At 58.2% G+C, this 14,321-nt stretch overlaps 1 protein-coding gene across 1 annotated transcript; it reads right to left on the reverse strand.

The window, feature by feature from the left end:
- Window positions 1-5,225: 5,225 nt before the first annotated feature.
- Window positions 5,226-9,009, reverse strand: LOC117869076 (insulin gene enhancer protein ISL-2B-like). Its single transcript, XM_034755577.1, has 5 exons — window positions 8,913-9,009; window positions 7,928-8,111; window positions 7,005-7,252; window positions 6,375-6,628; window positions 5,226-5,429 (listed from the first exon to the last, which is right to left on the reverse strand). The coding sequence occupies exons 1-5, from the start codon at window positions 9,007-9,009 to the stop codon at window positions 5,226-5,228; spliced, it is 987 nt and encodes a 328-aa protein (XP_034611468.1).
- Between the last annotated feature and the right edge of the window lie 5,312 nt (window positions 9,010-14,321).

Here is a 14,321-nt window from a genome sequence, read left to right on the forward strand (position 1 = left end):
TGGGCCAGATCCTGAGGGCCTGATTCTTCTCTCACTGACGCTGGTGCAACTCCTGAAGTCAATGGACCGACCCTGAGCGTAGCGAGCGCAGAACCAGGTTCTCGCTCGTTGTTCTGTCCCATTGCCCAGTGACCCCCCCCGGGAGCAAGGCTCCCGGGGCAGCAGTTGCCGGCAGCACCTGGAGCCGCCCCCACACATGCTGAGCTCCATCTGGCCACGGCCCAGTGAAGCAGCCGGGTTGCAGGCCTGGGCTACGCGCAGGGGCTGCCGGGCCATCTCACTTGATATATGAGCCACGCTGGGCCACAGCCCGGACTCCCTGGCTCCCCTGGGACCCGCAATGGATTTTTCAACAGCTTGGAATCGGAGCAGTGTTCCCCTCTTTCCTGCTAGGGAACCGTGTGTGCATTGCCTTGGGCCTTTGAGTTCCCTCCTTCCAGCCCTGCTGCCTGTGCACCCCAAGGCCATTTCCCCATCCCCTGGGGGAAGGGGTGTCCGGACCCAGGACACAGCCTGGAGTTGCACTGGGCCAGGGAGGCCCTGCCCCTCAGCAGCTGCAGGGCATGGGGTGGGCAGAGGGACAGTTTAAAAGGGCACTTCTAGCCCAGTGACAGGGTGCACGGGAGCCAGGAGCAGAGTGACTGCCCTCTTGCCTAGGCCGCTCCGGGAGCAGGGATCCAGGGATCTCTTTGGAGCCAAGAGCCCCCCCAGAGGCCCGGAAGAAAGGGACTGTTGTCCCAGCAGCTGAAGCAGATACTGAGACTGTGACCACACCCCTGCCAGAGCCCGGTAGGCCGTGACCCGGCAGGGAGCGTAATTTGGGGTGGACCAATGAGTGGTCCGGCCATTGCGACACCCCTTAAGGGCCCTGGGTTGGGACTGGTGAAGAGGGAAGCCTAGGGCCGTCTCCCCTGCTCTCACTCCCCTCTGTTGTGCCCAAAACCCCAAAGAGGGGACACAAAGGAGAGACGGAGGCCTGCTATCTACAGCCTGCCAAGGCCCCTCCAGGACAGGCAGACTGGAAAGACCTGTGACACCACTGCCTGACCACTAGGCCAGCTGGCTAGCGGGCTGAGCCGCTGCACCAGAGCTCCCCGAATCAGCCCCCCCCCCCTGAGTTTTTCCTTGTGTTACAGTGGCACTGAGAGGCCCTGGCTGAGATCAGGGCCTCCATTGTGGGAGAGCTCATAGCCTAAATAGGTCAGATTTATTAGCCCCATTTTACAGCCTGGATGGCTGAGTCCCCCCTGAAGGCTGGGCTGCCCGGGAGGGGTGAGCAGTTTGCAGTCAGGCCTGCTGGGGGGAAGCATGTGAATTGGTTTCCTTTAGCCTCACTGGCGCTGTGATCTCTGCCGCTCGTCCTTGTTATTCCAGGGTGGACGCTAAGCCATACACCTCCCAGGGCCCCGGGCTCTTTAACATGCTGTTCTGGTGCCGCAGGAAAGTTTCAGCAACCTGCTAATCACAGCCTGCTCCTGGAGAGGAAATCCTGGCGGGGGGCTGGAGCGTCTGGATCTGCGAAAGGACTCCCCGCCCTCCCCTTCCCCTGAGCTTGGAGGCGCTCCTCTGTCCGCTCAGCTGGGGTCCTGAGGACTTGCCAGGCAGGGGAGCCTGGACAAGGAGGAGCAGGTGCTCGGTTGGGATGTTTCTGGGGCCCCCATCCTTCCTGCTGGTGGGGGAAGCAGCAGCGGAGGAGAGAAGCGCTGTCCCAACTGGCAGCCCGGGGTCAAGGAAGATCTGGCGGCTCCAGGGCAAGGCGGGTCAGGGGCACAGAACAGATCGATCCGGCCTGGAAATGCAGGGCACTGCCGCAGGGCAAGGAGCACCCGTGCGATTTCACAGCAAATTCTCCAGCCCTTGTTAGCTACACACATGACCCAAGCAAACACACATACATGCTACACATATGCCTCGCACTCACCGCACGTATCCCAGACAGGCATACCTACTACAAACGTACACCACACATGGCCATGGCACGCACATGCTGGACGCACACATCCCTACACCACACACACACACACACACACACTGTGGTTTGGCAGGCTATGGGCCTGCTGCTTGGGAACTGAATTCTTTTCATGTCTACAGTATTTCTTCTCTTAGCTAACACCAGGACGGGTGCGGGGTGGATGGAGGGATGGATGGATAGATTGATGACAGGCCGCATTCTCGTACCCTGGCTGCATCCCATCTCTACAGAACTGATGCAACATTTTGTCACCCCATAAGAGACCTGCAGTGACAGGCACCAGGATTAATGACACTTCCGTCCCCCCAGTCTCGTTCCATTTTAACTCCTTCCTCCATCGATCAGTGCCCAGATTAAACCGCATCCCAGGAAGCAGGGTCTGGGGATACCCCTTCCCGCCACCATTCCCAGCAAGGGGGGAGACTACAGGTCATTGCAGCTTGGGTGCACTAACGGCCTCATCTTTTTGCATGTCAGAAAGTTTCCTTTCCAGTAGAGCTTATTTGGGGGGTCTTTGTTGGAGTCGTGCTGCCCCCTAGTGGCAAAGATAGATTCTTCCTTTTCGAGGCTGCGCTTGTAAAGATGGGCCCTGAGGTTGTTGCTACATGACAGATGCCGAAGCGAGTTACTGACTCTTGGTACCTCACCCCCGAGCTGGGAACTCAGCGGCACATAAAGCTGAACCCAATGCGGCGATGGGATAACAACTGGTGTCTAGAATCAAACGGCTCATTCCATAGCGCTACGTCTGCGTAGGCATCACCGGGCTGCAGAAATGCAGCTGCCTCTGGGGAGGAGGGCAGCTGCTGCACCACAGTACCAGCGGTGGTGGGGACTGTAATAATAATATAGGGCTGGGCTTTCCAAAAGGTCTTAAGGGAGTTAGACAAGCAAATCCCATTGAGATACATCTCTCTGAGGCTCCTTTGAACACCCCCTTCCATTATTACTGATTAATTATTATCTCTGTAGTGTCTCGCAGCCCCAGTCAAGGATCAGGGCTTCATTGTGCTAGGGGACGAGAGAACGAACAAACCACACACGACAGAAGTGCTTAATGCTCTGATCGTCCAGGGATGGGTGCGGTATAAGAACCCAGATAGAACAGCATTGTGCTAGGTGCTGTACGCATACCACAAAGACAGTCCCTGCTCCACAGAGCTGGTCGTCTAAAGAGGCTTTTCCGATGGGGTGAAAAGCCGAGCGCTGCCTTTTTTCCTCCTCCCTGCCCTCCCTCACTCGGTGATGAGTCTATTCTGCAGCTCCTGCGGGACCCAAGCCAGGCTCCGCTTCCTTTCCTGAATTAATAAACTCTCCCAAACCAGCTTTCCAAGCAAATTGCCCTGGCCCCAAATCCGCAGCCCGGCTACATTTGCCATCCGACTGAGTGGGTTGACACCTAGTGGACCCTGGGTGGGATTACGCTTGGCCTCCAGCATCATTAATGCCTGCGCTGGCAAGAGGGAGCCCGGGCTTGGGAGGGTTATCTTTCTCGTGAGTCTGGCGTTGAGAGGATTGCCAGAGGATTACGCGCTAGAGGAGGAGGTTATTACCGTCCGTGTCACTAACAGGGCCTTGGAGGTAGAGGGGGTGCGTTCACTCACAAAGGCTGACGTAATGAGCGACACAGAGGGAGCCCATTCGCAGGACACAAGACGTTTTATTGGTGCTACCGACCCCGGAACAACGGTGCGTGGTCCTGAGCGCTGCCCGTGTCACCTGTTCTGTTTACACCTAGCCAGAGGCCAAGCACTCCCGTCACAGAAGCTAACCAGGCCGGCCGCTCACGCAGCAGGGTGTGGGTGTAGGCCGTGCCATCAGGCCTGCCTTTAAGTTTTCTTTGAGGGGTAGTTGGTTCGATGTTTCCCCGCCTTACCTCACCCCCCCCCCCACCCCCTGCAACCCCCCAGACAACCACACCCCCATTGCCCCCAAATATCTGCGTTGACCCTGCAAACTGCCCCCCTGTGAATCCCCCACTTTGCTCAAAGTCTCCCAAAGCCTGAGTACAGACGGTCCAGCTAGGTTTCCTACAGGGTCCTTCATCCTACCCTCCTCTTGAGATGCACGTAAAACAGCCAGAGAGGTTCATTGCTCTGGTGGAGCAGAGGGGCAGAGAGACCAGGGAGCTGGCCCTTTAAGGAGAGACACAGGGGCATCGGCCTCACCTGTGACACAGATAACTGGCCTGCCCAGGTGTGGAAAAGGGGTCATGTGACCCCATCAGGCCTCTGAGATAAATAAGGGAGAGGCTGAGAAATGGGGGAGAGACAGAAAGATGCTGGAGAAGGGATCCAGCCCTGGGAGTTGTTGCTTTCTACAGGGCAGGGAGCACCCCAAGTTACCCAGGGAAGGGCTGAAAAAGAGCCTGGGAGGGAGGACTGAGGCTGTGGGGACAAAGGGTCTGTCGCTGGGAAATTAACTAAACAAGGTCCTCCAAATGGGAATCTTCTTGCAGGATCGTGGTCTCAGAGGGGATGTCTAGACAGCAAGCCGAGCCCCATGGCAGCACGTCTCGGAGCCTAGGGCTGCAGCCCAGGGGGCTATGGCACCCGTGTAGGTGTTGGGGCTGGGGCTGGAGCTGCAAAACCTGGGGACAGAGTCCAGGCCCCGGCCCCGTAACGGGATCCTGAGACTCGCTGCGGTGGGTTTGCGCTTGCCGTGCAGACGTACCCAGAGCCAATGACTGCAAAGAACCGGAGCAGGTAGGTGCCTGCTGGGCCATCCCAGGCCAGGAGGAAGTGCTGTGAGTTGGCCCCCTGCTCCAGACCCCGGCGGGACCCAGAGCTAAACATTCCCGTTCATTCAGGCCGGATCCTCAGCTGGTGTAAATGCACAGGATCTCCCTGGACTGCAGCGAAGTGTCACTGCCTCTGGTGGGCTCTGCTGGGGGGGTCTGGCCTCCCCTCTGGAAAGAGGGGGAGGGAGCAGAGGCGGGCATGGGGAGGCTGTCCCAAGGCAGCATGCTGGGGAAGCCACAGGCATTGGCCGGGGAGGGAGCAAGTTCAGGTGCAATCCCACAAGGTCTGTGGAGTTGGACCCAACCGGGCCTGCAGCACGCAGAAGGCGGGGGAGGGGGCATGTCTCTATAACTCACGTGACCAGTGGATGTGGCGAGCCGGGGGGTGGGGGTCTGTGAATTACCCCTCAAGCCACACGGTATAGACGGGGCCTACCCAAAGCTCACGGAAGTCACTGGACTGGACCCCCCCCCCCCCTTCCATTGACCCCCCCGGGCTTTTGGCTCAGGAATCTAGCGGAGAACGGAGTCCACCCAGCCGAGCTGCTCCGGGTCCGTCAGCCGCAACAGCTGGGAGAAACCTGCCTCCTCGGTGCCGCTCACCAGCTGCCAGGAGGGCCTGCCCCTCTGAACCTCCACCGGACTCCATGCATACGCCTCGTCCTGGGGCTGCGGGCTGGCGGCCACCATCCGGGTCCCCACGGCGCCCTGCAGGCTCTGCGGCGAGACCAGAGAAAGGAAGGCCAGGTGATGTTACCATCCCTGAAACGAGTTGGTGGGGCTCAGCCCGGTGCCCCGCGGGCATGTCTCCACAAAAGCGCCTCAGCGCTTGGCTCTCACTGGCCGAGGGTGGCGTGAGACCAAGCTCATCGCCACGGGGGCATCGCACGGAGGACAAATCGATTCAAGCTTGGATGGGGCTTTAATACGAGCACCAGTTCCGATTGGGCTGGGTCGGACAGGGTCAGGCTGGGCGGCAGAATAGCCTGTGGACGGGAGAACTGGCCTGGAAGCCAGGACTCCTGGGTTCTATTCTTGGCTGTGCCACTAGGCAAGTTCACTACCCTGCTCTGTGCCTCAGTTTCCCCTGTAAAATGGGGTCTCCCACCTGTGAGAAGTGCTCTATGCTCTAGGGATAAAAAGCACTATATAAAGGTGGAGGGTTACTACACGGAGCACAGCTCAAACGTTGCAGGAGTTTTCCTTTGAATCTTCCTTCCCTTGGCATAAATCCCAGGTAAAAAGTTTCACAACCTGGAACCCACACAATAGCCTGTGAGGTTTGCAAACCTAGATTCCCTGGGGTCCCCCCCCCCAATTTACACATTCTCTTACAGGATTTCCACTCCAAACCCCGCCACGCCTGGCTGTGACCCCCCAAAGGGACCTTGAATGGAGAAGCCATCCTGCAAGGCTCATTTCACTAGTGTAAGTAGTGACGGTTTCACACTCAATAGTGAACCAGATGCTGCTGCATTCCTGATGGGGATGGCACGGTGCTTCTCCTGCAGCGTCCCTGTGGCAGAGAAGAAACCGGACTGGGGCTGCAGTGTCTATAAAGGGGATTTTCTCTCAAGGCTCCTGGACACAGACAGACCCTGTGGCTCTCTCTGTTCTCCGGTCTCCCGGGCAGTCACAGGACGGACTGCACGTCCTTCTTACCAGGGGCGGCGGCTGCAGCTGGCTCACGAGGTTCCGCTTCTTGTCCTTGCAGCGCTTGTTCTGGAACCAGACACGGATGACGCGGGGGCTGAGGCCGGTCAGCTCCACCAGCTGCTCCTTCAGCCCGGCGTCGGGGCGAGGGTTGGCCGCATAGCAGGAGCTCAGGGCCTGGAGCTGCCGCTCGTTCAGGACAGTGCGGACGCGGGTCAGCTTCCCGGAGCCACCCTGGGCCACGGGGATGCTCGAGCCCATCACTGGGGGCAGGGAAAGAGACAGGAGTTTTAGACCCCAGCAGGATGGGCAGTGGGGAGCGTTGGTGCACTGGAATTCAGCGTGGGTTGGAGGACTGGGAGTGGAGGGGCCTAGTTCAAATCCGGATAGCAGAGACGGGAAGCTGTTGGCCGGCTCCTCTGTGAAATACCCTCCCGGCTGCATGGTCTCCCCCTGCAGCGTGCGCAGACGGAGCTTGCCCCGTGGGAGTATGTACGGTGAGGCAAACCCACCGCCTTGCTCTTAACTGGGTTTGCCTGGCTATGCCTGGGTAGCTCAGCATGGGACTATACCAAGACCTCTTCTAGTGCTACCCACGGGGAGCCCCCTTCTGTGCAAGCAACCCGGCCCACAGCTTACCTGACCGGTGCCACTTGGTCCATGCTGATACCGGGATCTCCGCCCCTGCCCCTTCCCGCCCTGGCCACTGGTGCATGGGGCAGTACAAGCCGTCCGGCCGCAGAGCGAACTGCTCGCCGGGCAGCAGCCGGCGTTGGCAGAGGGAGCAGCAGAAGCAGGCCTGGTGGTATACAGCCCCTCGTGCCCGCAACACCAGGTCAGAGGGCAGCAAGGTCTCCTGGCAGCGGGCACATCTCGTGGAGAAGAGCCTGCAGGGGAGAGGAGGGCAGAGAAAGGAGATGCTCAGACAGATGGGCATGGGGTGCATAGTGGGAGGGAGTTCACCTCCGTAAGCCTGGCACAGATGAGCATGGGGGTGGCGAGGGAGCCCAATGCAGCAACTCCACCTGGGCAAGGGGCAAGAGGCCAGCTGCTTAGCCTCGTTCCCATGACATCTGTAGAGCCAGGGGGATTTACACCAGCCCTTTCCGGGTCCTGCCCACATCCCACGGGCCTCCCCTAGGCTGGCTTCGAGGGGAGCCCCAGGCCGTCGGTCGCCCAGCCTCTGACCATCTGGCAGCATCCGCGCAAGGTGTTTTTTTTTTTTTTTTTTCCCCCCTGTTTCAAACCAGCGTGGGAACGCACTGGCCCAGGCACAACGAGTTTGGGCAGCTGAGAACCGGCAATCGATGGAAGACGCCCGCCTGCCATGACAGCTCAGTGCCGCAGCGTGGGAACCACCAACAGGGGGCACCATGGGGATGGCCCCAGTGGAGACATGGTCCTGGGGCAGCTCAGCCAGCCGCTACCCATCATGCACCTGTTCTGTGGGTTGACCTGGGGCTTTGTCGCCCCCTAGTGGCTGCTCCACAGAGGTTAAAATGAGCTGGCTGGAGCAGGAGGCCCAAGGGTCAGCCCCCCCCCCCCACGAGGCGGGGCCTTACCTGAGATAGTCGGCTCTGCAGTAAACGCTGCCGTCGCGCAGGAAGCAGGTGGGGCTGTGAGCCAGGCTGAGCTGGCAGCAGCTGCAGCGGAGACAGCCCATGTGCCACTCTGTGTCGGGCGCCACGCGGAGCAGGAAGGGGCCTCTGATCTTCCCCCCACAGCCAGCACACACCGGCCTGGCGCCTAGAGAGAATGCCACCGGAGCCTGCATTTAGCAGCCACGCCCCAGGAGAACCGGGGCGCCGACGGGTCCAACTGAGAGCAGAACCCGCTGGTGCTAGGTGCTGCACGGACGCAGAGCGCGAGAGAGCCCTTGTATTGCCAGAGAGCAATCCGCTCCCCTCTCAGCCTGCCGTCCGCTGCACCTTCATCTCCTCTCTTTAGCCTTAACTACTAGACCCTCGTTCCTCTCCACAAGGCAGGACCGGGGGGATCGGGCTAAGCGGGGAGGAGCAAAACTGTGCCGCTAAAAGAACCAGCCAGAGCCGTTCCCTGAATCGCCGCCCGAGCTGTCTGGCGCTGGAAGAAGATGGATTCATGGCTCTTTTTGAACAGGTTTGGGAAGAAGCTGCTGGCTGAATCCCAGCTCAGCTCGTCTGTCACTGGAAATCTTTACCAGCCGGGGGCCTCCGTGGCGTGAGTTTGCTGGGCCTAGTGGACAGGCGTCCCCGTCACACACACTGGGCGCTGCCTGGCCCCTTGGGGACGCTCTAGGAGTCTTGGAGACGGAGCTGCCCTCTCCCCCCCCAGCGGGGCTGAGTCTCAACGGCAGGGGGAAGTTGGCTCTGGGGCGCACCTGCCCTGGACCCCCTTGCTGTGGGGTGGGGGTGGGATCAGACCTGGCCCCTGCTGCTGCCCAAAGGCGGAGGTGTTTCCTCCCAGTGGCTTGGGGGACCTGAGGCCAGAACTCTACCTCCTCCGTGCCATATGGAACCCGATTCCCAGCCACGCAACCCCTCCATGGTCATTATCAGGGTCACTTACCCTGGGAGCCTTCCCCACGGCTGGGCACACAGACCCTCTGGCCTGCCCTCCGCTCCTCCTTCCCAGACGGGTGGGATCTCTCCGGCCCCCCTTCCATGAGGCCGGCTCCCTGCCCTCTCCTCTAGACTTCTTCCTCTCCCGCCTCCATCCTGTTCTCCTTTCTTCAGCTCTTCCCTTCTCTCTCTCTCTTCCACCTTCTCTCCTTCCTTTTCCCCAGCCCTCTCTGCTTCTCCTGCTTTTGGCCTCTTCCTTCCCTCTCTTCAGCTTTGCTCTTCGCTTTCTCTTGCTCAGCCTGGCTCTTTCTCCTGTCTCATTCCCCGATCTTGTCCCGTCTCACTCCCTGACAGTCCATGGGGGGCCAACCCCCCTTTATACCCACTCGGCCCCCATCTGTTAGGTTAATTCCCTGACAGGCTGCCCGCCCCTTCATTAAGGAGACACCACGAGCTGCCTCTCTCTTAGGAAAATTACCCTTCACGCGGCACGAACGTCACTCCCCTTCCCCCCAGCATCCTTAGGCTGCGCCACCAGCCCCGTTCCTTGCGTTCTGGTCTAGAAACCCCCGGCCCAATGCTTCGACTCCTCTTGCTGCCGGTCTTGGGCCAGCTCTCCCGCTGGTGTCAGGCAGCCCCGCTGACGTCAACGGGTCGCTGGCGATACCCAGCTGCCGAGGCACTCTCTAACCGTGCCTCACACCTCCTGAGGTCGTTTTCGGTGGCCACAGTGGCACTGCTCCAGAGGAAGACCGCAACCTTGACTTTAAACTACTTTGCAGTCCAAGCTCCCTTCACCTCCTCAGGTTCAGAGTTCGTTCCCCACTGCACCCATCGCCATGGTGTATGAACTGCCCCCCCCCGCCCCCTGAACCAGAAACTTCCCCAGAGATGACAGTTGTGGAGCCCCATTCTATGGGCCTTGGGCAGAAATAGAGAGACCCATAAAATACAAGCGAGAGAGGGACACATCCGTTGGCGAGCTCTGCCGGGTTGGCACAACCCTGACATGGCAGTGGACAGGACCCAGATCCAACGTCAAACCAGCCTAAGTCCATCCCAATGGGTCCTTTACCGTGTGGCCGGGAGGTAGGTCAAAAAGGGGCCTGAATTTCAACAGTGACCAATACCCAGCAGCTCCCACTGCCAGCAATGCTGAGCGCTCCGGGAAATCCGCCTGGCTCACTGAAGTGCCTAACTGGGAACTGAACTGTTTGGCAAGTGTGGCCGAGCCCACGCTAGTCTGGGGGCCTGAGCCTCTGGGCTTTGAAACAAGCCAGATTTTTGTTCCGATTCAGTCTTCCTGCTGGAGCTGTCTCTCTCCCCTCCATCGTCCCCCTGCTTGGCCATGTGGCTTATCTTGCAGCAGAGACAAGGCAGGAGGAGGCTGTAGTGAATATAAAGGGGATTCTTTACTGAGGCTACTGGATGGAGACAGACCCTGGGGCTCTCTCTGGCTCCCTAGCTGCCGGCTTCCAGGGGCTCCATAAATCCTGCAGTCGTGGAATGGACAACAGAATCTGAAGCGTGGGTCCCCGCGCAAGCAGAGAAGGTGAGTGGCTGACGTGGTCAGTTTGTGGTTGTCGCTGGTAACTCATGCCGGTGACCTGATTGCAATGGAACAGAATCCGGATCATGCACTGACCTTTAGGGGGCAAGGGACAGAGAAGGGGTGATCCCAGCCCTGCCCCTAGTATTTACCGTGGATGATCCAGGACAAAGCAAAGGAGGGGGAAGTGATAAGTCGCCTTTTTGTCTCTGCTTTCACTTTTTCCAGCCACCCCCTGGGTGACAGAAAGAGGCCAAATCAGAGCGTCGAAGGGCACCTCTCCCCTTTGATTAAAGGCACCGTCAGGACAGTCACGGTGATTAATATAAATAAATAATGGGGCGCTCTCTTTGCCTTGCAAATTAAAACCACGCCTCAGCCCCTCCTGCCTTTATTGGAATTAGGCAAAGCAAGGGGTGGATTGGGGGGAGGGGGGCGGACACAGAGACTTAAAGTACAGGAGAAAATTGCTAGGCGTTCCTCTCTCTGCTCATTAGCATATGCATCCATCACCAAGCGGGACTGAATCCCAGCCTGCTTTTAATTACCTGGTCTGCACTGTGTGGTGGGGGGAGATGGAGGAGGGAGGGGAGAATGTCCTTTGCTTGTTACAGATCAACCTCTGAATATTAAATCAATTTCATTATTAGCCCTCGGCTCCAGTGAGTCATTCAGAGAGGCATGTGTGTGGGGGGTGGAGGGGAGGTTGGCAAAGTTTGGGAGGAAGACGAGGAAGGACTTTGCTAAGGTCGTCATGCAACGGGGCGTCTCATGGCGTGATGGAAGGGGATCAGCCGGGTGAAGATGGCCTTTTCTGCATGAGGTTTGGGTTTATGTGTGACCTGGAACCGAGCTTCAAGAGGCTGGGCTGTTCGGATGCTGCGGTTCAGAGCCATCTCTAGCCACAAGCGGGGGTCTTGCCGGGCTCGGCGTAGCCCCGCTGGCTGCTGGATTGCATCGCTCACGATTCAGCACGAGCTTTGACTGCCTTCCCAGGAGAGGCACAGGGTCGGAAAAGCGAGGTGTCAGTAGCGAGGGGCATTGATTTGGCCATGGTAGAGGTGCATTGGCAGAGTTGCATGAGAGCCCGGAGCTGGAATTGCAGAGGAGCATGGCGGCTGCAGATCTAGACTGAGGTGCTCCTTCTCCGGTACTCCCAGAGAAAGTGAAGGGTTCTCTGCAGTCCCAAGGCACGGCCCTACTAAGCAATGCTATCACCAGCCTCCTCGATCCATGGCCTACTTCCTGCCCATCTGAGCACACGCCAGCTGCATCCCTCCCCAGCTGGAGAGTGAGCGGAGAGGCCCAGCAAGGTCCAAGCTCGGTGCAGGTTGACACTCTGTGCACCCCCAGCATTGGGCCCCAGATCCTCAAGGGAATTTGGGTTGAGGGTGGGGAGGAAGCAGATTCTGCTCAGAATTGCCCATTGGAAAGGGGGGTCAGTGGAGTGAAACCCTGGTGAGAGGTGAATTGGACCTGGTGACTCTCACCCAGAGATCACTCACCTACCGACGGAAGGGGTTTGGGCCTTCCTCCTTTGACCCAGAACCTCCAGTGACCCCAGATCTAGCTCACTGTATGGAAAAAGCGATTTGATTCACACAAAAAAGCCAGGATCAGAATCCAGGACTCCTGCGGGCCTGGCCGGGGCTCTGTCTTGTGGGCCACCAATGAAAACCCAGATATTTGTGGCTATTGTGTGTATTGCAGTACCCTTGTCATGGAGCAGGACCCAAGTATACGAGGGGCTGTCCAAACACAGAACAGCAAGACGTCCCTCCATGGACTGCCAGGGGGAGCAGGAGTCCATATAAGGCTTGAACCAATGTGACATCCCCCTTCATCCTTAACTGTCCCTGGCTGTTGAGGGTGTGGCCCCAGTCCTGTCTGCTTGGCCCAGCTCCTCCCCCACAAGCTCATCTCCCCACACAGCGTCAGGCCTGGCCTACCCCTAAAACATAGGTGTACCTAGCAGTGTTGCTCAGGGTGTGAAAAATTCACCCCGCTAAGAGACGTAGGGCAGCTGATCTGAGCCCTGTTGTAGACAGCGCTAGGTCGGTGGGAGAACTCATCCGTCCGCCTTTCGGGGAGGTGGATTAACGACGGCGACGGAAAAACCCCTTCTGGGGTGATACCCCGCGTCCGTCCCCCAGCTGAAGCTGTCCTGCTGCAGCCCTTGTAATGTAGACAGATGGTGAGACTCTGGTGGGAGTGACTCTCACCATTGTGTGTGTGTGGGGAGGCATTTATTGACATAGGACAAACGGAGGGGGTGGGGGGCGAGCACAGAGACCTGCAGCACCAGGAGGAGTTGCTTATGCTGCCTGCTTCCTGCAGGGGGAGGGATTTCAGCACCAGGGGAAGGAACAGCTCCGGGAGCCGATCCCAGGGGCTGCGATCCAAGGGAACTGTACACACTGCTTAGGTGCTTGGACCACTGGGCTCACCAGCTCCTTATCCACAGGCTAATTCTACACCTCTGGGTTCCCCTGGGTATCCGCTCGGGCCTGTTTGTCCTATAGCAGCGTTACTTGGCCCGTAGGGGCAGAGATGGCCTTTCCCGAAGGTGGGCCCGGCCGGTGCCTAGCACAGACCCAGAGTAAGAGACAGCCCCCTCTTCACACAGCTCCCAACCTAACTAGACAACGGGTGGGAGGGAAAACCGAGGCACAGAGACTTACCCAAGGTTTTGTAGGAGCACAGTAGCAGAACCAGGACTAGAACCCACGTCCCTGATCCCGAGCCTCTAGGCCATACTGAGGGATCCTCCCTCAGCCGGGGGTTCCCCTGGGAACAGAAGGCACAATCCCCCTCGCCATGGCAACCGGCTGTCTGCATCACTATGTGTTCCATGGCGAAGGAATGCCAGGTGGGGACCCAGGCCAGGTACGTGGGTGGGACCAGCATCTGGGACCAATGGACGGGAAAGTGGGCAGACAGGGTGGGGGAAGGAGTCAGAGCAAGGGGTGTGGGATAGTAAACCATCCTGTAGATGGGAGCAAGGATCTTTGTGGGACTCCAGAGGGAGGAGCTGCAGCGGACCCCCACTCACCCCCAGGGATGGGGAGACAGTCGGGGACGCCTTGCGTGAAACCCAGGCCCCAGTGAAGTCAGTGGGAGTTTTGCCATTAACTTCAATGGGGCCAGGATCTCACCCCTGCTCTGCAAGTTCTCCTGACGGTTAGCGTAGCCTCCCAGGCAATGGGATTGATTTTCGGGCAGCATTTCAGGGCTTCCCCTCTGGTGGTTCACAGGCAAAAGATGCCCTCATTGAAACTGCCACAGCTTGAGAGGCCTGAAATTGACATCATCATGTGTTACCGACAGGCCCTCTAAGACTATAATTGTTGTTTTAATCTTGTGTATTTTAGCCCTTTTAATCCGTATTAGTCTGATAGGAAAATGTCGCCTGTAGGACAGAGGCTGGGTAATTACAGCATCGGCTCTGAAGATTAACAAATAATGGGCCACATTCCGTGGTCTTTAAACGTGAAAAATCGCTATTGATTTCAGCGAAAGCTGAGCGCAGCGAAGGCCCACGTAATCCTCTGCCTCGTCTTGCAGGGACCCCTAGAGATCGCCACAAGCTAGTGGGGGCTCTCTTGCGCTAGGGGCTGCACAAACACGCATAACAAAACAATAGGCAGTATGTTTAATAATAACATAACAATACGTGGATATTTGTCTAAAAGCGCTGCCCTAGGACTTATTTTGAGAAAGTTCTCTGGCCTATGTTATGCAGGAGGTCAGACGAGATGGTTATTACAGTGGCCCCTTCTGGCTTTGGAATCTGACATAAATACTGTTGTTATATATTTAATATATATTTATTTCAGAGCTGAAGCACTTAGAGCGGGGGGGGGCAAA

Source organism: Trachemys scripta, chromosome 22 (assembly GCF_013100865.1).
Source record: "Trachemys scripta elegans isolate TJP31775 chromosome 22, CAS_Tse_1.0, whole genome shotgun sequence".
NCBI lineage: Eukaryota > Metazoa > Chordata > Testudines > Emydidae > Trachemys > Trachemys scripta.

What these genes read in the sequence shown, in the direction of transcription:
- LOC117869076 (XM_034755577.1), bottom strand. Translation starts at nt 9,009, where the DNA reads ATGGAAGGGGGGCCGGAGAGATCCCACCCGTCTGGGAAGGAGGAGCGG. An exon ending in TGCAGAGCCGACTATCTCAG is followed by an intron (nt 7,253 to 7,927) that starts GTAAGGCCCCGC and finishes TCTCCCCTGCAG; the next exon opens with GCTCTTCTCCACGAGATGTG. An exon ending in AGCTGCAGCCGCCGCCCCTG is followed by an intron (nt 5,430 to 6,374) that starts GTAAGAAGGACG and finishes GTCTCGCCGCAG; the next exon opens with AGCCTGCAGGGCGCCGTGGG.